Genomic DNA, 21,811 nt, shown 5'->3' on the forward strand with positions numbered 1-21,811 from the left:
ATACTCAATGATTAGTGTTTTTCACATAAGTGCTAATTGACTTGCTGACTCACTACTCTTTGGGTCCAAAAATCAACTTCTTTGGGAAGAATTTTTAACTTTTATTCTGTATAATAAATCTAAAATTACATGCTACATCTAAGGGACTTTATATAAAATAAAAATTAGTTATTCCTTTAAATATTCAATAACTAGTGGATTAGTAGAATAATTAGCATTTCTATAGCACTTTAATGTTTGCGAAATACTTTCCAAACATCATTTCATACGTACAAGAATACATGTTAGAGATAAAGAAACTGAGGACATGTGAAGTTTACAAGTTATTCATAATTCCTATCTTTGAATCTTCTCACAATCCACAGCACTTAAGTGTACCATTTATCCTCTCATTTAATCACAGCACGTCTCTTATTACAAGCAACTAACTTAGTCTAGTCTCTAATTAAATACTGATGAATCTTGTACTAGGATGGTATTTCCCTTATATTAGCTACAATCTAGCTTTTTAAATTGTGGTTTGTGACCTCATATAGGTCTCAAAAGTGAATGTGGGCATTGATTGTGGCATGATTTATTATTAGTAAATGTTTGGTTTGCATACCTATTTTATATACCTATATACTTGGGGTCATGTAAAGATTTCTCACTAGAAAAGGGGTTGTAAGGGAAAACTTGAAGAAGCCCTAGTCTACAGTGCTGAATACTTGAAAACTCAATGATTCAATTATAAATTTTAAAACAGTATGCAGATTCCTTGAAGAAACTTCCTTCCTTTAGAAGAATGAGTCAAATTAAGCCACCAATATTCAGTCATAACAGCAACCAATCTTCTTTCTCTGCCATCTCTTTCCTTATGCCTGATTTTTTTTTTTTTTGTTAGCATTTGGGCAGAGAGAAGAAATAAAAGCAAATTTATTTAGCTATTGTCTGATACCTTTATGATAGTGTGGGTGAAATAGAATTAGCAACTGTCTTAGGCTAACTGTGATATGTTATACTCTGTTTTGAGAGGCATGATTTGACATGTGCCATGTTCTATGAGTTCTACCATATTGGCTAATGGTTCTCATATAGTTTTATATAAAAAAAAAATTAAAACTACCTTCAAAGATGAAGCAAAAGAAATTTTCAAAAAATCTATCATATCCTTATGCTTCATTTATATGAACTATCAACTTGGAGATTTATAAATTCTTCAATGAGCTTATATTGTAAGAAAGCAAGAAATATTTATGTAATCAGGAAGACATGAATTCAAATCTATTATCAGATCCTGCTCTATGACTCTGAATAAGTCATTTAGATTGTTTGCCTCAGTTTCTCCAACTGGAGATAATAACATTTAATAATTATTCCTTCAGTCCCTTCTCTCCCTCTTTGCCTTCCTTCTCTGCTCTTTCTCCTTCCTTCTTTCTTCCCCCCTTCCTTTCTTCTTTCCTTTCTTTCTCAGCATTTCTCACAAGCTGAGATTCCATTAATTTCATCTCTAAATATCTTAAAGAGTTAATGTCCAGACAAGAAGTAATAGTGGGATAACTGTATTAGTGTCTAGTTCTTATAAAATAAAAGCTAGCTCCTCTTGTGTTATAAATAAAAACATTTCATTGAAATTTCTCTCCTTTCTCAATATAAGGTAAACATTGCATTTAATTAACCTGTGAAACATGAAACACTTTGTGATTTCAAATAATTTATTTTTGAATGATATAATCAAAATGATCAGGATTTCCCCCATCTCTTTTGAATTAATATTGGAAATATATAACTTGGAACACCTTAAGAGAGTGAAGAAGCCAGCAAGAAAATATCTATTCTACTAAATGAATCATGTCAATGATTGTGTAGTTTGAATAAAATCAACAAAAATTACTTCGTTCAAATGCTTTCCCCTATGTTTCAGATGACTTATGTAGCATTCCCATTTTAAAAAATAATGAGTAAAGTCTTTATCTAAAATGTTTGTTTTCTATTATATTTTAAAAGCCTTTATTTTTTGGTTTCTCAAATCTTTTATTTTAAAAAAATTTATTTTTAATAAAATAAACTCTTCTATAACAGTGAAATTATCTTTAAGCTTTTTATTTTTCAAAACATATGTGGACAATTCATCGACATTAGCCCTTGCAAAACCTTGTGTTCCAATCCCCTCCTCCTCCATCCCCTCTCCTAGACAGCAAATAGTCCAATATATGTTAAACATGGTAGAAATATATGTTAAATCCAATGTGTGAAAACATATTTATACAATTATCATGCTGCACTAGGAAAATCAAGCTAGTAAAAAGAGAAGCAAAATAAAATGCAAGCAAACAACAAAAAGTGAAAATGCTATACTGTGAACCACATTCAGTTCACATAGTTCTCTCTGTCACCCTACCTTTTAAGTCTCATTCCATATGACTCCTTTTTCTACACTAACCTTATTTTTCCTCATATATGACATTCTATCTTCCTGCTTTTTATGCTGGTCAGACCCCCATCTCCATTCTTAGAATCCATGGTTCCCCTCAAAACTATTCAAGCAAAACCTTCCATATGAAGTTTTTCTTCATTTTCCCTACTGCCAGTTACCAACCTATTCCCAAATTTCTTATTGTTCATTTTGTATATATTTGTGTATAGAGAGAAAGAAGATTTAATTTTGCTTATTTGTTTATTACCAAGATATAATCAGATTGGTAGAACAAAATGTTGCCTTGAAGACTTACAACAAAGTGCTTTCCATGTATGTTCATTTACTTTTTGGAAAACCTTGTTCAATGTTCAAATGTTTAAATGACCCTGTTCAGTGTTCAAACATCAGGAGAAAAATAAACTGTGGGAATATATACCAAAATGGAGGTAATCAAGTGATGGAACTAGGTTGGAGACCCCTGTTTTTGGTGTGGTCCTCTCTAGATGTTTCCTTTTAAGGATTGCATCAGGATCCCAGACATTGTATTGATTGCATCAGGATTCCAGACATTGCAGAGTCTTCTAGAAGAAATCTGTAATCCCTCAAAAGGAGTTTGCCCTTCCTATGTACACAAGAAAGGCCACATAGATGAAGTATGTCTTACAGATTTCAACTTTCATTAGAATGGACAATGTAAAGCTCATACAATATGTATATCTGAGTCAGAAAATACAGATAAATACATGGGACCAGAGTTGAAAAGGATATGGAAGGTGCTTTCAGCAAATTGAAAAGCACTTTTATTCTTCTTTCCGTAACATTAACCCCCATCTCCTTTTTTTTTAATGCCAACAATTTTGGTGTTGCTATATGACAATGAGACCTACAATGCTGATTCTTTGAAGAACTAAGAATGAGGATTACACAGAGACCAAGCGAAAGGAGCATGGTAAGGATTAGCAGGCAACATATAACCAATGAGGAACTCTGAAGAACAGGAGGAAAAGACATCACAGAATTTTATATTGGCAAGAGAAGATGGGCTTGTCATATGATGGAGACAGGGTTGAGGGATGTATGGCTAGAGAAAATCCTTAGTAGTTTCAAAATATGAGAAAGTGATAAAAGCCTTTAGTGTGGTAAGTAAACTTCAAGTGTCAAACTTTTGGAAGGACATGAATGACAGTTCTATATAACAGGTAGGCATGGATAGCTTGGAATGCATATTGTTAGAGGGAACTCGAATCCAGAAAAATCACAGATACTTTTGAGTATTTAGGAATATGTTCTCTCCTCCAATAAACTCGTAAAGGGCAGAAATTGTTTCATATTTATCTTTGTATCCCTAGTACCTTACATAGTATCTGGTATATAATAATTGACTCATTCAATTGTGTCAAATTCTGTGTGACCCCATTTGAGAGCTTGGCAAAGATACTATAGTGATTTACCATTTAGTAATCATTTTCTTCTCCAGCTCATTTTACAGATAAGGAAACTGAGGCAAACTGGGTTGTGACTTGCCAGGGGTCACACAACTAATAAGTATCAGAGGCTGGATTTAGACTCAGGTCTTTCTGACTTTGGGCTAGCGCTCTACCAATGGTGTTACCTAACTGCACTAATAGAGTCTTAATAAGTGCTATTGATTGACAGGCACTATATTTGTGGTAATAAAGAACTACAAGTAAAGTTAATGCTCTTGGATTAAGGAATGCCTAAAAAGTTGTGGTACATGAATGTAATAGAATATCATTATTCAGTGAAGAAAGGTGAATGAATTCAAAAACACAGGAAAATTTGTAAGAACTGATACAAAATTAAATAAACAGAACCAAAACAATACACATGATGACTACATTTAATAAATCTTTTCATTTTTATTGTTGAAGTCAGAATGATGGTTTGGGGAGACATGTGACAGTAACCCTATGCCACCTGGCTTTGGGAGTATTATAATTCCACATATGGTATTGGCTACCAGATAACAATCTGTTGGTCAATAATAATAGTTTCTGAGACAATGATGAGGTCCATCCCAGACTAAACTATAAAATTCAATAGGTACATACCAGACCACTCCTCAATTCTGACATCGAAAACCTAGCATATCAGTGTCAGAAGCACCAGATCTCTGTATTTTTTTCCTACAAATTTATCTTCTTGTTAATTTTTTTTGGAATTTAGCCTGCTTCAATTGATGTTATAATTATAATAAACTTTGCCTCTTGACTTGGAGATGAGTTCAAGCCTCGAAATTCTTTTGAGATACCTCATAACACTGGTCTGTTAATGCCAACTTTTTAGGGTCTCCTTTGAACTTCAATTTTGTTTTTAAGCATCTCATAACAATCATTAGAAAAGATAAGGAACATATCTAATAGAAACAATAGTTTCTGAACTTACTGCAGATGTTTAACTAGGATTGTGATCCTTTCTTCAATGTTTCCTCACCTGCAAAATAGTGATAATAGCATCTCTTTCCCCTTTGTGATAATCTCAGAAGTATCTTCTTTGTACATAGTTATTTGAATGTTATCCTTCCTTCTTCATTTGAGTTCAAGTTCCTTGAGGGTAGGATTTTTTTTTAGGAGGAGCACTATTGTTATATCCCCAGTGATTAACACAATTGGCACACAGTGCTTAACAAATGCTTGTTGGTTTGACTTGATTTTCAGTGAGAACCAGATAACAAAAAAGTGCTTTGCAAATCTTAAAGCACTATAAAATGCTATTATTTAATAACTTAAAAAAAGAGATTGGCGACTACTACTAGGGCATAATGTTACGTATATTGTCAGAGGAAGTTATTGTATGTTATGTTTTTAATTTTTGTTAAGGGAAGATTCAAAGTTGTGTTTTCTGGCAAGGGAACTGCCCCCCTTCTGTGGGGGTAGTGGTATATGTCCAGAAGTAACTGTTACAAAAACGATGCTTTTTTGTTTGTTTAATTTTGGCTTGGAAAAGTCAATAGTTGAAAACTGAGTTTGATTCTTATCTCTGTTCTGTAAACTTTTGTTTCCAAAAAATTAAATTTGGCAAAAATCTGTCACTACTAATGCTTTTTTTTTTTTTTTTTTGAAAGACTCTTAAGACATTTGGCAAATTACCTGACCTCCCTGGATCTCTTTCACTATTCGTAAAGGGTAATTGGGTAATATCTCAGTTTCTTTCTAAATCTAATTCATTTAGTATTTTTAGGGACAAATGGAGTACAAACAAGTGATTCCCTGTTCCTTGTTCTTTTCAGGAAAGCAAGGAATTTGGTAACTTCTTAGGTCCTTTCTGAATCTACTTCATTTAGTATTTTTAGGGGCAAATTGGTGAATATAAGCAACTGATTCTTTGTTAGCCTGTGAATTTCAGAAAGACAAGGTTTGCCTTTCCTCTCAAAGCACATCTCTATTTCCTGCTGCCACTAATTTTTTCCACCAGCTATTGTATAGCGCTGTTCAGTAATAGTTCATGTAGCTTTTGCCAGACTATTCCCCACAATGCCTAGAGCAGTACTTTGGGACCTGCCACCCAGTAAATTCTACTTTTCTTCTTTCTCTTCTTCCTATATGCAAGATGTAATTTTGTACTGTGTGCTGAAAGCCACAGTTAATTGCTGTGCTACTTGTTTTATTTATCCAAATCTGTGACTGTTGAGGATCATCAGTTGAGGATATAGAAATATTGCTACGTCTTTTAGGACATTGAAAAGTTAAGCGTCTTACCCAATTTTATCCAGCTGGTATGTATCAAAATCAAGATTTGAACTCTTGATAATTCCAAAGTTATCCAAATCCAAAGCAATCCAAAGATAATTCCAATTCCACCATACTACGTAGCCTCTTAAACAGATTTAAACACTTACGAAAACTATTTTTACAAGAAAAAAACGAAATCTGGAGCCCTCAGCCCATAGTTGCCTTGTACTTCTCCAATCCAGTTTCACTTCCCTAATTATATTCTCAAGATTTGGCGAAGCAAGAGCACGTTGCCCAGTCATTTACTAAAGGTTACTGCACAGAGCGCGCGGAAAAGCACGTGTTAGTGGGTCCAGGCAGTCCGGCCCCGCAGGGCTCAAATTCAAAGAGGCGATTCCTTTTTTCGGCAAGGCCCGCCTCTCCCCGCGACCGGAGGCGTGGCTCCGGCCTCCAGTCTGCTTCTCTCCGGCCCGGAAAGGCCGGCTGCCTCGGAACAGTCTTGGAAGCGACTGGCTAGTTTAGGGTGGAATACTGAAGCAACCGGTCAGTCTTTTTTTTTTTTTTTTTTTCCTATGTCGGGATATGAGCCGATCACACCTCCCTCCCCTATGGCAAAAAGCTCTGGCTTCCCTTTTCCAAACTTTCCCCCAACTCTCCATCTCTTCTTCCCCTCCCCCCTCTCTCTTTCTCTCTCTCACTTAGAGCGTCTCTAGCGCAGGCCCCGCCCCTTCCCACTGCCTGGCGGAACGTCTTTGAACTCTGCCTGTTTGTTAACTTCATTCCTTTACGATCCCTCCCTATCCCCAACCGCCTGCTAATTAACCCCTTCTTCCCCTGCTCTCCATGGAACGTCTTCCAATTTATTCAACCATAGAACCTGATTTCCTGCTAAGTAAAGAGGATGTTTACCTTTAAAAACAAAGCTTTTCTTTCTCCGATTATAACGTGGTGTGCACTTTTAGTTGCTTTACTTCTAACATGAACTTTTTGTTTTTAGGGGGTGGGGGTCTAAGCGGAATGAGGTTGCTTAGAGAATGAGTGGAAGCTAATACTCCATCACCACCCCTTTTTTTTCCCCAATTTTGTTCACATGCTCTTGGAATCTACAGAATGCTTAATTTGGGAAGTTTTTTTTTTTTTTTTTTTTAATAATAGCTTTTAATTTTCAAAATACATGCTAAGGTAGTTTAAACCATTCTCCTTTGCAAAACCTTGTGTGCCAAATTTTTCTCCCTACCCCTTTTCCCTAGACTGAAAGTAAGTCAATATATGTTAAACATGTGCAGTTCTTCTTTACATATTTTGGAGGCTGTTTTTAGGCAAGATTCGCTTCAGATTGTTCCTTTGTAACTAACAAACACACAGTGTAGATAAAATCAGAGCATTGTATATAGCAGAGCTTTCTAACGTGGTGGATGTATTTTAATGTAGGGTAATAAAAGGGAAACCTTTTTTTTTTTCCTTCAAGAGAGCCACCACCACCCTGAGACTTGCTCACTGATGGACTATTTGGCTTGCCTACATTGATCCTGTGTTGCCAAGCCAATTCTGGCTTTCTGCATGAGTCACTTCTGCCTCAGAGAAGGCGGTATGGCCTGAAAAGTCCCCATGATGTTCCCTTTTATGAGAAAGGCCTTGAGTTAGTTGCATTTTCCTTAAAGTTGAATGTCGTAGGATTTAATCACAGCTCCAGGGAGAAAAAAAAAGGTCTTTTGAAGCACTGTTAATGCAAGTAAATAGTCAGGAGTAGGGGGCAGTGAGGTAAGAGGAAAAAAGAGAGTACTGATGATGCCAAAAGAAGGCGTTAAATGGGGACTACAGTCCTGGCTGCTGGCAGTCTGTGAATATGCTCACAGGGGGAGCATCCAGAATATGCTTCCATTTTTCCTCAAGGCTTTTTTTTTTTTCTTTTTAAAGAGAAGCTGTTCATTAAGTCCCATATAGCAGTCTAATTCTGCATCTCAGGTAGCTTTCCTCAAAGTTGTTGCTGGTTAGTGCCCAGATGTACTTTTCAAATAATTTAATCAACTAATAGTATCTTCCTACTTGCCTTGTTGGTTCATTGGCACCCAAGAAGAAAAAAAAGTAACATTTTAAATTCTGATTCAGTTTCCTAACCTCTGTTACTTTAATCATTTATTCCTTTATAAACACGGATCTTAACTAGAATATTCTGGTGGCAAGAGGGAAATTTTTATTCAATTGAAGAAGGGCCAGTTATTAAGTGCCAATGAAATTCAGGCACTCTGCTAGGAATTGGTAAAAGGCAGACTTCACTTTCCTTTTTTCCCCATCTCTCACCCCCTAGTTATTGTCCTCAAGAAATTTACATCCTACTTGAGAACAACATTGGTGTGTAGGTATGTATGTACATATACACATATATCTATATATATGATTATACACACACACAAAGTTCATTAGTAAGCACAAGCTGCTTGTTAGGATATATTTATGTTATGATTAGTTGACTGACTCACTTCCTGTTGAATTAGTGGAAGAAATTCTGTTTCATTCCTGAATCCTGCCAACTAAAAGGAAGTAATCAGTGTTTTGCTGTAAGCATAATCTAGTTAGTTGTAAATAGGTAATCATCAATCAATCCAATATTTATTAAGCACTTCCTAGGTACTATTCATTGACCTATGTAGTAGGGATACAAAGCCCTCAAAACAGATTCTGCCCTCAAGAAGCTGCCTTTTTTGGGCAGCTAGATGGCTAAGTGCATAGAGCATCAGCTCTGAAGACTTAAGTTCAACTGTGGCCACAGATGTTTAACTAGCTGTATGACCCAGGGCAAGTTAACTTAACCCCAATTGTCTGGTCAAAAAATAAAAAAGTTTACATTCTAACAGGCACACACTTAGGTGTATGCAAAACACACAGAATAACATTAGAGGAAGGTACTAATAGTTGAGAACTGAGGGGACTATGAGATGACTCATGCAGAAGGCAGTTTTTGGAGTGGAAGCTTGATGGAAATAGGGGTGGGGTTTAAGAGGCTGAGCTGAGTAGACAGCATAGTCTAGCTATTATGTTCATTCATTTTTTTTTTTTTTTATGTCAGTATTATTTATAAGGATTTTTTGGGGGCAAAGATACTGGTGTGATTTGCTATTGCCTTCTTCTGTGGATTAACAAATGTCTGAGGCAGAATTTGAACTCTGGTCTTTCTGGCTCCAGGTTCTATCCAATGTGCCACTAGTATGAAGGCTAACAATTTGCAAATATGTTGGGCCAGAGATAGTGTTGAGTGTTAGGGACAAGAAAGTCACTTTGGTTAGATTACAAAAATGTGTGAGTTTATATAATGAGTTCAATACTTATAAAAGGTAGGATGGATCCAAGTTATGAAACTTTTGAAATGCTGAATAAAGTAGCTTACATTTGATTTTAGGGGTAATAGGTAGCCATTGGAGTTTTTTGATTAAGGGTGTGACATGATTAGATCTAAGTTTGAGGGAAATTATTTTGGTGTCTAGATGAGTGAGATTTGAGTTAAGAAGAGATCACATAGGAGTATGTTGTTGTCATTGTAAAAAATTTTTATATACATCTGATTACATGGGATTTTCATGTTAAGCACTCAAATATGAAAAATTATATGGGTGTAGTCCTGACAAACTAAAATAATCCATTCTTTGTGCTGTTTACTATTTTCAGTTTTCAGTTTACATGAAATAGTACATTTGTGAAATTGATTATTTGTAATTAGAAATTATTAATTTGATAAAGTTTTTGTTTTGCTATAATACTCATACCCTCTTATAACTTTTATAGGAGTAATGGCACCCAAAAGGCAAGAGAAATCCAAACTTCCTATTCCCCTTCCAAAAGGCATGATTCTCAAAGATACAGAAGAGAAAACATGGCAGTTGGGAAACATGATCGGTTCTGGAGGGTTTGGATTAATATATTTAGGTAAAGTATCTGTGGCAATTATCAGAAGTATTTGTATTTGACTATTGTTTTATGTGATTGGAAAAAAAATTTCCAAGTGGATATTTTGAAATAAGTAGGCAATTCAAAAACCTGTTTTATATAATAGTAAAATACCAACAAGTATTTAGTGAAATCTCAAGTTCAAGAGAAGATATCTGAGACATTGTGTTAAGACCAAGACATTGTGTTACGCTTCCAATTAGTAGGGCAGTTTATAATGAAAGGACAAAGAAACAAACAAACAAAAAATGCAAAAGATAAAGGATATTGCTTTTCTGAAAGGACTAATTCTAGAACAGAAGTTGACTTCCATTCCTAAGAAAATTGTGGACAGATAAATATGAGCCTGCATTGTGATGTGGTAATCAGAAATGATAATGAAATCTTGTTTGCATTGACGGGTATGTTTTCTAGGAATTGGGAGGTGAGAGTTGCACTGTGTTCTGACCTTTCTGTGTTCATCTAAAGTTTTATGTTCAGTTCCTGGTACCATGGATTGAGAAGGATATTGATAAGCTGGAAAGTGGCTGAGGGAAGAGGGAAGAGAGAGGAGAGAAGGAGGTGGGAGAGCAGTCAGTTGGTAAATGGCTTAGAGTCTTGTCATGTAAGGATCAGTTGAAGAAAGTAGGCTTATCTTAGAGAAGAAAAGATTCAGACTGTTCAAGACAACTTTGTTAAAGATTTGAAAGATTTTCAGGGGAAGGAAAGATTAGATTTTTTTTTTTTCTGGTTAACTCAACCAATAGATAGAAGATGCAAAGGGGTCAATTTAGAAATTTTAGATATCAGTAAAAAAATTTCCTGATAATTAAGAGCTGGTGACAAAGTTGCAGGAACTATGAGCAATGCAATGATTATTTATATTTCTAGAAGACTGATGATAAAACATGTTATCCGTTATAGAGAGGCAATAGATCTAAGATGCAGAATGAGACAAGTATATGTTTGTGTATAAAATATGAATTAAGCAAAGAGAGATAGACATAATATCTATGTCCATCTGTCTATTATTTAAGACTTGGGAGAAATTTGTTTTGTTTAACCATGCATATTTGTTATGAAAATTTGCTTTCCCCCCCTTAGTTCTTACAGTTTTCAAAATGACTTGTTTTGATAATGTTGTTGTTAGATTAGTTGTCCTCTTGATTCTGCTAATTTCATTTTTATCAGTCTCTGATAGTTTTCAAAATCATTTATTATTATAAAACTTATGTTATAATATAACTTATTTTCTTGTTCTGCTTGCTTCACCTTGTATCAGTTCATGCAAGTCTTTGTATTTGCTTTGTAATCATCTATTGTCTCATTTCTTACAGCACATAGTATTCCATTACATTCTTATATTGCAACTTATTCAGTTGTTCATCAATTGGTACTTATTCCCTTAGTTTCCAATTTGTTGTTTTGTTTTGATTTGATTTTGCCCCCACAAAATGGGATCTTATAAACATTTTTAGCAAGTGAGATTTTTTTCCTTTCTTCTTCTTTAAAAATATATATTTTAATAACTATATTTCAACACAGTTGACTTTCTTTGTAATCCCATATATTTTACTTTATTATTTAAAAATGTTATTCTGAGAAGTCTGTAACATTCACTAGATGGCTAGAAAGGCCATGGCACAAAAAAAGATTAAAAACTCAAACTAGAATTTTATGAACCATCAAAGACAGATTCATTGACCTCAACTCTGCAAAACTTTTTTTTTAATTGAGACATTTTTCCTCTTCCATTCTGAAGCATTTTGTGTATTCTTTACTTTCTAATGTCTAAGATAATGGTTCACATTACCCACTTTTTTCAGTACCTAATGGTATCTTCCATCTGGGCCTTGTGACTTGAACTCAAAAATAGTAGCTGTGGGCTGTCTTGTTTTCTCCAGGCTCATTATGCAGAATAACTCTTAGCCCTTTTTGTTCTGTTTTTTGTCTAAAGTCATTCTCCTTGAAAGAAAAACCAAAACCACAGTTAAGTCTTGATTAATGAGAATAATGAATCTTCTGAAGTAGCATGTTTTCAGATTCACATTATTCCAAGTTATAATTATGTAAAATAGGGTAATTGGTTCCAGCCTAATGCATCTATATGGCATGAACTCCAATAATGCGACCATTTTGAAAGATTCATTATTCACACTAATTGGGACCTAACTATAAATAACACCTTCTATACCTATTTCTCTGGTTTGAAAATTATATAAGAAACTCCAAAGAAAAAGCTTGAAAGAGGAGGTGTACATGTGATTTTTTTTTGATACATGCTTTTAATCACGTTTAATTCACACATGTGTCACAGTAGCAAAATATTTTAATACAGAACCTATAGAGGCAAGGCAAACATCAATTTCCAATTAATTTTCAGTGTTTTATTATCATTCAGTATTTTATTATCATTGTAAGACCATAGTTTGATTTCTGTTGTGAGAGGAAATACATTTGTTTAGCAAATATTTCATTTGACTTCATATGTTATTGTTGTTATTATTTATTTGGAATAGTCAAATGCAGTAAGATTCCTGTTTGTTATTTTCACTCTGAGCACAAATATTACATATATTCCAGGTTCGTCATTCATTTATCCTAGATTGTTAAGTAGTCTTTATATCAAATTGTTTCTTGAAAAATGTTTATTGATGACTTTTTTTTAGTTTAAAATCATTTCTTGATATATGTGAACTTTCTTTCACCTCCAATACACACATCCAACATACTCTTTCTAATAAAGAAAAAAGTTAAAACCAATCAGGCCATCTAGTGTGGCAGTGTATATACAGCTTTCCATATACATATCATCCTCTTAGGTATGTTTCTTTATCTGTTCTCTAGGACCAAGATGTGTAATTCTACTTACATAGAGTTTAAGCTTTGTTTTAGTGTTCCTTGTGCTTGAATTATTGTAATTGTATATAAATTATGTTATTCTGCTTACTTCACTCAAGTTTTCTTTTATGAAACATTTCCAGATTCTCTCTGGTGAGATTTAGAAAGTAGACATCAGTCTCTCAAAATAGGTTTAGCTGTTTTGGGAAGAGGCCAGATATTTCAGTATCTCTAATGAGACCAGTATCTTCAGAATATCCACTTTCTATCAGAAATGATGCTAATAAATTATATAGAGAGTCAACTGTTTGGTGAGGAGCCATCAGTAATAAATCCATCAAACTGATGTTTTGAATGGCAATTTTCAAGATGTACAAGCTAATCTGTATGGAATTACATAAAGTTTCTATATTTCATCTTTATTCTCGTCCTCTCGTATGTCAATGTACTACATGAAGAAGAAGCTGATAAATTCAAGTTTTTCTCAATACTTTTGTGCCTGATAACATTCTTTTCAGGTATGACTCTCTCCAAAATATGTTGCTTTGGCAGGTACTTCATCAGAATCTTTTGCCTAAGGCTGGGAATAAACTAGCTGCTATCTCTCTTGCATTGTGCATGTTCAACCATCCTCTAGCTTTGAGATCAATAACTAAGACCCTTCAGTCAACAGCATCTTACAGAGAAGGCAAAAGGGCAGGGAAGTTTTGATATTTACAGTCTACTTGGAGTGATAGTGTGCCTGTAGCATTTGTAGGAAAAGTTGTCGTGTGAGGAAAAAATTAGTCTGAATACAAGAACAAAGCCTGGGTTCTTCTGATGCTTTGTAAAGGAGGTGAGAGAGGGAAAAGGAAGAAAAAGGAAAGAGAAAGGAAGAGATAAAAAATCAAATGACTTAAGAGAATGAAAAAATGACCATGGCCTTAGCATCAAATGAGAAAAATAATTTTGTAGAACTCTAGTATAGGATAGAGATCTCCAAGGCCCTGAATGTTGTGGAGTTTAGCAAACTTTATTATTTTTTTGCCTTAGTGGAAATCTTAGATTCTTTTGATAGAATGCTGATTTAAGTTTCTTGGCCTTAGAGGAGAGTGATCAGGATCTCCACTAGTCAAGTTCTAGCTTCCTCAGTCTATTTTTATTGTGGTTCAGTCTTATATTTAATTCTTTGTGTCCCCATTTGGGGTTTTCTTGGCATAAATGTCAGGGTGGTTTGCCATTTTCTTCTCTAGCTCATTTTGTAGAAGAGGAAAAAGAGGCAAACAAGATTGAGTGACTTGTCCCAGGTCATACAGCTAGTAAATGTCTGAAGCTAGATTTGAACTCAGCAAGATGTGTCTTTTTTATTCCAGACCTGACACACCATCCATTTCACAGACTGAGCTGCCCTCAATCTGTTATAAAGCATTTATGAAGCACTTTCTCTTTTTGATGTAATGTTCTAGACATGGGGCATACAAAGACAAAAATGAAGTGATCTTTGCCCCCTCAAGTACCCTACATTCTATTGAGGGAAACAAACATGTCCATAAGTATTTACAGAATATAAATTGAATAAGTCACAATCATTTGAGATAGAAAGTCATTACATATTACACATAGATTTTTTTTTTTTAGTCACTGTAGTTGTGTGAATAATATACTAAAAAGTTGTGAGTTGAAGGTCATGTTATATTCATTTCCTGCTTTAAATGCACTGGATCTCAGAATTAACAAGAAGTCAAAAGAACAAATTATGGGACAAGTTTCTGTCAAATTTGTTGAAGGGCTTTTTTTGCGTTTTGGCTAGAACTAGATTTATTTCCAAAAATTTCTGCTTTCCTTGAAATCTGTTTTAGCTGTGGTCAGTTGATATTCCCTTGTCAGAGAATGATAAACATTGGACCTAGGAGAGATTTTAGATGTCATTCATTCCAATTTCTTAATTTTATAGTTGAGGAAATTGAGGCCCAGAGAGTTATAATGATTTGTCCAAAGTTCAAGAGTGTGCTGGGGCCAGTTTGTAATGGATCACAAGAGACGATTGTTAAATTTACAGTCCAAGCATTTATGTCTTAGAAACCAGCAAACACTGCAAATCACAGCTTGATTTTTTTTTTTTTTGGATGTTATTGATTGTCTAGACTTAAGAAAAGGATGGAGGAAATGTTAATAAAGCAGATTATATTTAAAAGTGGGTTATGCATACATTTTTTTTTCAGAGATGTTTACCATCATACCTTTGCCAAGATCCCAGTTAGTGAAAGAGTTGACATTAAAATTCTGATCTTTTGATTTTTTTTTTAAGTTCAGTGCCCTTTTGACTTTACTTGTATTCTCAATAGCACATTATAGCCAGTTAGGAACAGGTAAAAACCTTGGGACAGGGATGTGACATAGTATTCATTTCATACACAGAGAGATTTATTGCTCACAAGCAGGTTGTTTCAGTAGAAAGAATGGGATTTAAAGTCAGATGACCCACCACTTACTACTACTGTAGCTTCTGGCAAGCCACTTTATTCTCTTGACTTTTGTTCCTTCATAAAATGAAAGGGTTTGACTGGGTAGCTTCCCAAGTGTCTCTTCTAGATCAAATCTTTGAAACTTTTTAGATTTTATATGTGTTTATCATCTTTTATAGATTTTTCTTCTACTTTCTTTGAAATACTTTTAAATATTTGCTGAGGGTTATTAGTGCTCACTTTATTGAGAAATACTGAACAATCCTCTATATTTTTATCTAGATATATTATTCCATTGGTTTAGAAAATGGCTACTGTGAAAACTCCCCTATTCCTGTCTCATGTTCCTTCTTCTAAACAGCTCACTAATTTTAGATAGTTTTATAGTCTTAAGAGTATTGCCTGGAGCATGAAGAGATTAAGTAACTTTCCCAGAATCTCATAGCTAGTATGTATCAGAGGTGCTACTTGAATCCAGGGCTTTTTAACAAAGAATCAGTCTTCTAAACCTCATGGCATACTACTTATCTTATAGGTGCTCTTCAGTGATGGTTATCTGGTTATTTTTATCTGAGAAATGTATTGATGATTGCAACTTGATCTTTCCTGTCTGGCTCCTTGTTATATAGTCAGTCTTGTTATATAGTCAGTCATTTTGGCCAGACACATTGGATTAGACATACTGTGCAAATATAACTGAAGAATTATGTACTAAGCCTTTTTTAAAATTAAAATGGCTTGAGAAGTGATATAAATGAGCAAACAATATAAAAAGAATGTAAGAATGTCCATTATTAGTCTTCCTGACCTGATGTCTTTTCTACAGTCAAACAGTGAAAAAAAACTCTTTGTGATTGTTGGAGCTTTGACTTCTCTATATTAAAAAAAAGTTTACAAGCTTTGCTTAAAAGTATTGTTTAGGTCAGAAGTTCTAATATGTATAACAGACTCCTTTGGCAATCTGGTGAAGTTTATGGACATCTCAGAATAATATTTTCAGATCCATAAAATAAAATACATAGGATCACCAAGGAAATCAATTTATTGAAATGTCCTTAAAATATTAAAAAAAGAAGAAGAAGAAGAAGTTCTTGGACCTCAAGTTGATAACCTTTACTTTAGAGAGGAAGAAAAAATGAGAGACTTTCCAGAAACAGTGTGTGTGTGTGTGTGTGTGTGTGTGTGTGTGTGTGTTTAGGAAACTTGAATAACAAGAAAATCATTGAATTTGAAAGGTACAAATAAAGAATTTTACTAGTCAATTAAATTTATATGCTATCCTTAATTGACTCTTGAATATATCTTTTTATCAGTATTACATTTGCGATTGTGACTTCTAATTGTTCCAGTCTTTGGGTAAACAGTGAATATTGCTGCTAAAGCTCATCTCTTCTTCTGCATCTCACTGCCCATGTCTTTTTCTTGATTATATATGATATTCTATATGAAAGGATTTTTCAATGAAAAAAGAAGGAACCTTAATGGGAAAAAAGCAATAGCTCCCTCCCCCACTATTGACTGCTTCTGTCTCAAAGTGTTTCCAAGACTTCCTTGGTAGAGATTGGGATGGCACTTGATTAACATGGCGGGCGTAACTTTTCTTTAAAGGGTTCCAAACAAGGATACTGGAGGCATACAAAAAAGATTCAGTGGAAAGACATCCATTGATGGCCAGAAGCATCTACAGATGCAATGTGATCCCATGCAATGAAGCATGTGGCCCTTCATTGGCATTATATGATAACAGGAGGATCTTCTGGCAGAAAAGCTGACTTTTGCTGCGTTCTGCAGGCTGCCCCTCCAAACCCATCTTTGATTGGCACCTATGCCCTATTGAAACTGGCATCACACCTTCTGAGTGGGCACTGTGCCAGTCTAGCAGATGGGTATGGGCACAAGCATGCCAGAAACCCAGTATGTGCTTCAAGTTTAAGTATCAGGGGCCGAAACTCCTATCCAGGGATGTTAAAGCTGCAGTCTGTTTAGAGCTTTTTGTGCTTAAGGTGAAAGGATATGCCATTTCTACTCCAGCTTAGAGGTTGATTAATTTTGAAAGTCAAACAGTAGCTCCTGTGGCTGTGTCGGGCAAAACCCTAACTCTGGTGAATCAGAATTACTGCTTCCTGTAGGGAAGAGAAAGTATTGTAATGAAGTTTCCAACCAGAGATGCTCTCCTGCAAGGTCCTCCAGCGCTCAAGCAGCGGGCCCTCGGTCGAGATGAATATTCCTATTCTCTAGCAAAGCCAGGTGCAGTCGAAGCCAGATCCTCAACCTGCTGAAGTGGAGAACCCTCAATTTTGAAAGGGCAAATAGAAGTTGGGAAGAACTCAGCATCAGCTCTCCTCCCCATGAAGTCATGAGTCTTCACTGAGTAATCACACAAAGGAGATGAAGAGGGGAGAAAATCTGAATGAAAAGAACTTCAGAATACTAATTCAGAGAAACCTTTTAACCACAGAAAAATAAAAGTAGTTCAGCTCCCCTAGCTTAAATCATGGTCTCATTCTTTGCATTTTATATCACCCAAGGCTGAGTGTACTAGACTTTTAACAGGAGTTGTTGCATGAAGACCAGTTCCTCCAATATCTGTCATGTATATAAACTTTGCTTCTTGAATAATGGATTTTGCATAAAATTGAGTTTTAAGCACCATATCCATATCCCTCATGATAGTCTCACACTCAGTGCAGAACCAGGCAAAAAAAAAAAAAGAATCAGGGAATTGTTCCTTATGACCACTTTACCCACATCCCCAAAGGCTCTTAAATTTCTAGGAATGCATACAAGACCAGCTGTGGCCAGGAGAAGCTCTCTCTAATCACCTTATAGCCATTGCTTTTTCTTTTCCACTGTGTAAACTTTGTGTATGGAACAGGTTCCATGAGACCATTGTGCATACTTTGCCGGATTCAAAACCTATAACGGCCACAAATTAAACTACTAAAACTAAAGCTGGCACGCTGTGACTGCCAAATAAAACTGGCACATCCCTCTGTCAGACTGCGGCGGGTGAGTGTGCCATACAGTCCTAGGAAAACACAATTCATCCAGAAGCACTTTTGTCACTTGTTCCGATATTAAACCAGAGAAAGTGACATTAATTAAGGTAGTGACATGAGCCAACAAAGGCAATGAAATTCCTGGCTTTGGCTTCTGTGCAGACCTTAACCCAACCTGCTATGCCTAGTTATTGTGGATATTTCTGAAGGGTAGGTAATATGCCTTCTTTCTACTTTCTACTTCAGCCCCCACTCTGAAACACCATTTGCAAACACCTCAAACCTCGTGCCTAGTCAGCTGGTTCACTGGGAGATGTCTTTGGTGGCTGAGAGTGATAGAAACATAGGATAGGATAGTCAGGGCTAGTTCTGTCTAGGTGATCTGAGGTACATGTCCTTGGTTATTCTATGAAATATACACAGAAAGAAAAAGAGACAGAGACAGAGAGATACAAAAAGAGACACAGAGAGAGTGTGTTAGTTGAATCTCTGAATGAAAAAATCATAGCAACCAAATAAGCAGAGTGAGCAGGCCAGTGAATAGAGAATTGGACCTTGCTTCTGCAAGACCTGATTTTGCATCCTATCTTGAATACCTCCTGGCTATGTGACTCTGGGCAAGCCACTTAACCTTCAAACCTCAGTTTCTTCATTTGCAAAATGGGTATAATTATAGCATCTGCTTTATTGGGTTGTTTTGAGTTACAAATGAGACAACAAATGTAAGCATTTTGCAAACCTTAGCACACAATATAAATGTTACTATTATGAACAATAGATGCTGTTAATAGTAATAATATGAATAATAATAAAGATGAGAATGCTGGCTAGAGCCAGGATTGGTTGTAGGAGAAAATGTTTGCAAGTAGGCCTTTAAAGGAAAATGTTAGCAAGTTGTGAAAAAGAACATATAAAAATAGCCCTGAATTGGTCTGCAAAGGGAAAAGAAAATTGGAAGTATACATGTAGTTATTGTACTAAAAGAAAAATTGGGGAGGGGGATTTTTAGAAGGATGTTTAAGATAGGAAGAGAAAGAGAGAGTTCTACTTATTTAATCAAGCAATAGATACTTACTTGCCTGTGGACTTTGTAAGTTGAGGAAAGGTATCCTGTCAAAGCATTGCCAATAATAGTAGTTATGATATAATACAGCATGTTAAGATTGGCAAAGCACTTTACCTAGCGTATTGCATCACAATAGCTCTGTAAGAAAGGGGCTATTATTATTCCCATCTTATAACTGAGAAACTTTAAGTGATTTCACTAAGATCACAAACTTTGTTAGTGGCTGAGACAGAACTAGAAGCCAGATTCTCCTGACTCCCAAATTCAGTACATTCTAAAATATTGTAAAATAATATGGTTTAAAAGAAAGAATTGAAAGAATATTAACAATAGATAACTTTCTCTTTTAATGAACCGATTTGCTTGCATGGAATTTATTGAGATATCTCTAATGAGAATTACAACTATTTGGACGGATTTTTTTTTGTGAAAAGGCGTGATCTAAAGAAAGGTATAGGAAATACATGCAGGCATCAGTATTTCCAGGTACCAAAACATAGCTGTGCGCAAAAAACAACTTAGACTCTGTCTATATCAAAGTTTCAGTTACATTTAGGTTTTTGGATAGTCAAAAGCTTTTGCTAAAACTCCTGGACATAACCGTTGGTATTTGAGATCAGATTAGTAATTAGTCTCACCAGTGAGTTTTTCACATTAAGCAGGACAGTGCCTTCAAAGAAGTTTGAGCCCAGGGCTGCAAGGGAACAAGGAGAGAAGGCCAAATTGACACATGAAGAGGCCAAACAGTCCAAGAAAATATCAACACTGCTTACAAAATCAGTCTCAGAAAATGTGTCAATGTGTATGAGACCATATTTGACTTGCAATCCAAGTAAAACAGATTATTTAAATCTGAGAGGCAGTATTACCGAACCCAGCAGGCCTACTGCCACTTGTTTGACTCTCTCAGAACAGAATACTGAGAGGCAAGGGCTCAAAGTTAAATGAACGTTAATACAATTCACAATCAAATGAAAGACCCAGAGAATATTCTTGAATCATTTTTTTTTCCTGTGCCCTAAATTTAACCAGCTGGAATTACTTTTTAAGTGCCATCCTATTTAACTTTTTTGAAATGATGAATTTGCCTTTTAATAGGAAATCTGTATTTTATCATGAAGATGGAACACAGTGTCCTTTGTTAATTATTCTCTGGAGAAGCAGGCTATTTTTTCTGCTGTGTGCTTAGTATGTAGTAAAGACATATCTTCCCATAAATTTATTTCAGGTAGGAGAGATTGGAAACATGCATATTCAATAGAGGCAGATGAAGACTACAACTTCCTCTTAAGGTTTGTTGAGTACCACTTAATGAAAATTCTCAAAGTTGACATCACTAACCTGATTAGGAGATGATGAAAACAGAAGATAGAAAAGTCAAGACAGTATCATAGAAGAGCCCAGTTATCATTAGGCAAATGTGTTAGCAGCAAGTAAAACTATCAGACTATCCCTTATTATTTGTGTGGGTATGGAAATGTAGCTCTTCAGAAAGTGTAGCTTGAATCTTTAAATAGCTTGAGGAAATAATGGAGAATGGCATGCCCATTATCACCTTCGTTTTTCAAATAATAGTGTACTATATTATTGATGATATTGACAGCTTAGTTAAGAAATCTTTGTGATGGTGCTTAATAATACTGTCATTTTCACTTCTTAGGAACTTAAATGATTATTTTTTCAATACTTTTTAAGTCACAAAATGTATGAGTACAGCTGTTATTTATAATAAGCATAATGTTAAACACTGGGGAAAATGAACTGAAGATTAAATCCTGAATCAAACAATATTTCTGTGGGAAAAAAAAAAAAATGTGAAAGGATAGTCCACCAGTACAGCTCCTGTAGGAAAAGAGGTTACATGGATTCACATTATGGTTGAAAAACACCTTGATTAGGTGGTTTTGTTTGTCTTGAATCTTGTGATAGTCCATGCAGTTGGGAAGGTGAGGATAGTATACTGTTCAATTGCTGTGATATATTTTGAAAGAGAGTAACATAAAGGACTAGATATTGGTCCTGAATGCTGACAGTACTTTTGCTCACTCTCTTTTATTGCATGATGACTTAAAGAGGTAGTTTTAAGAAAAGTAGGTCATTTAAAGAGCATAAAATTCATTATTTGTACAATAGTTGAAACTCTGAGGAGAATATGTTCTTGTACAGAGGGTTTGGTTCAGATACAAGATATGGAGCCAGGAAACTAAAGCAATCATTTGTCTGTCTTTGAAAATGTACTTTGTACTTGATTTCTGAAAACTTTCATATCACTTTCAAGATATCTCTAGTTAGTTGTCTGACCTTATCATAGGCCTCATGGATGAGTTTTAGAAATCAAGGATTATATTTAGAACTGTTAAGTCTTGGAGAGGCTTGGTCAAACAAACATTTCATAAAATCACAGTTCTAGAGGTGGAAGGAACTCCAAGACATAATTCAGGCTCTTCGTT

At 35.1% G+C, this 21,811-nt stretch overlaps 1 protein-coding gene across 1 annotated transcript in view; it reads left to right on the forward strand.

Annotated features, from left to right (window-relative positions):
- The first annotated feature begins 6,530 nt into the window (after positions 1-6,530).
- The window catches only part of VRK2 (VRK serine/threonine kinase 2), an 88,486-nt gene continuing 73,205 nt past the window's right edge, over positions 6,531-21,811 (forward strand). Inside the window, exons 1-2 of the mRNA XM_051975319.1 lie at positions 6,531-6,633; positions 9,871-10,011. Of these exons, the coding sequence (XP_051831279.1) occupies positions 9,876-10,011 (136 nt within the window). The 5' untranslated portion in view covers positions 6,531-6,633; positions 9,871-9,875. The remainder of the gene's footprint in view (positions 6,634-9,870; positions 10,012-21,811) is intronic.

The sequence above is a fragment of the Antechinus flavipes genome, chromosome 2 (assembly GCF_016432865.1).
Source record: "Antechinus flavipes isolate AdamAnt ecotype Samford, QLD, Australia chromosome 2, AdamAnt_v2, whole genome shotgun sequence".
Lineage (NCBI taxonomy): Eukaryota > Metazoa > Chordata > Mammalia > Dasyuromorphia > Dasyuridae > Antechinus > Antechinus flavipes.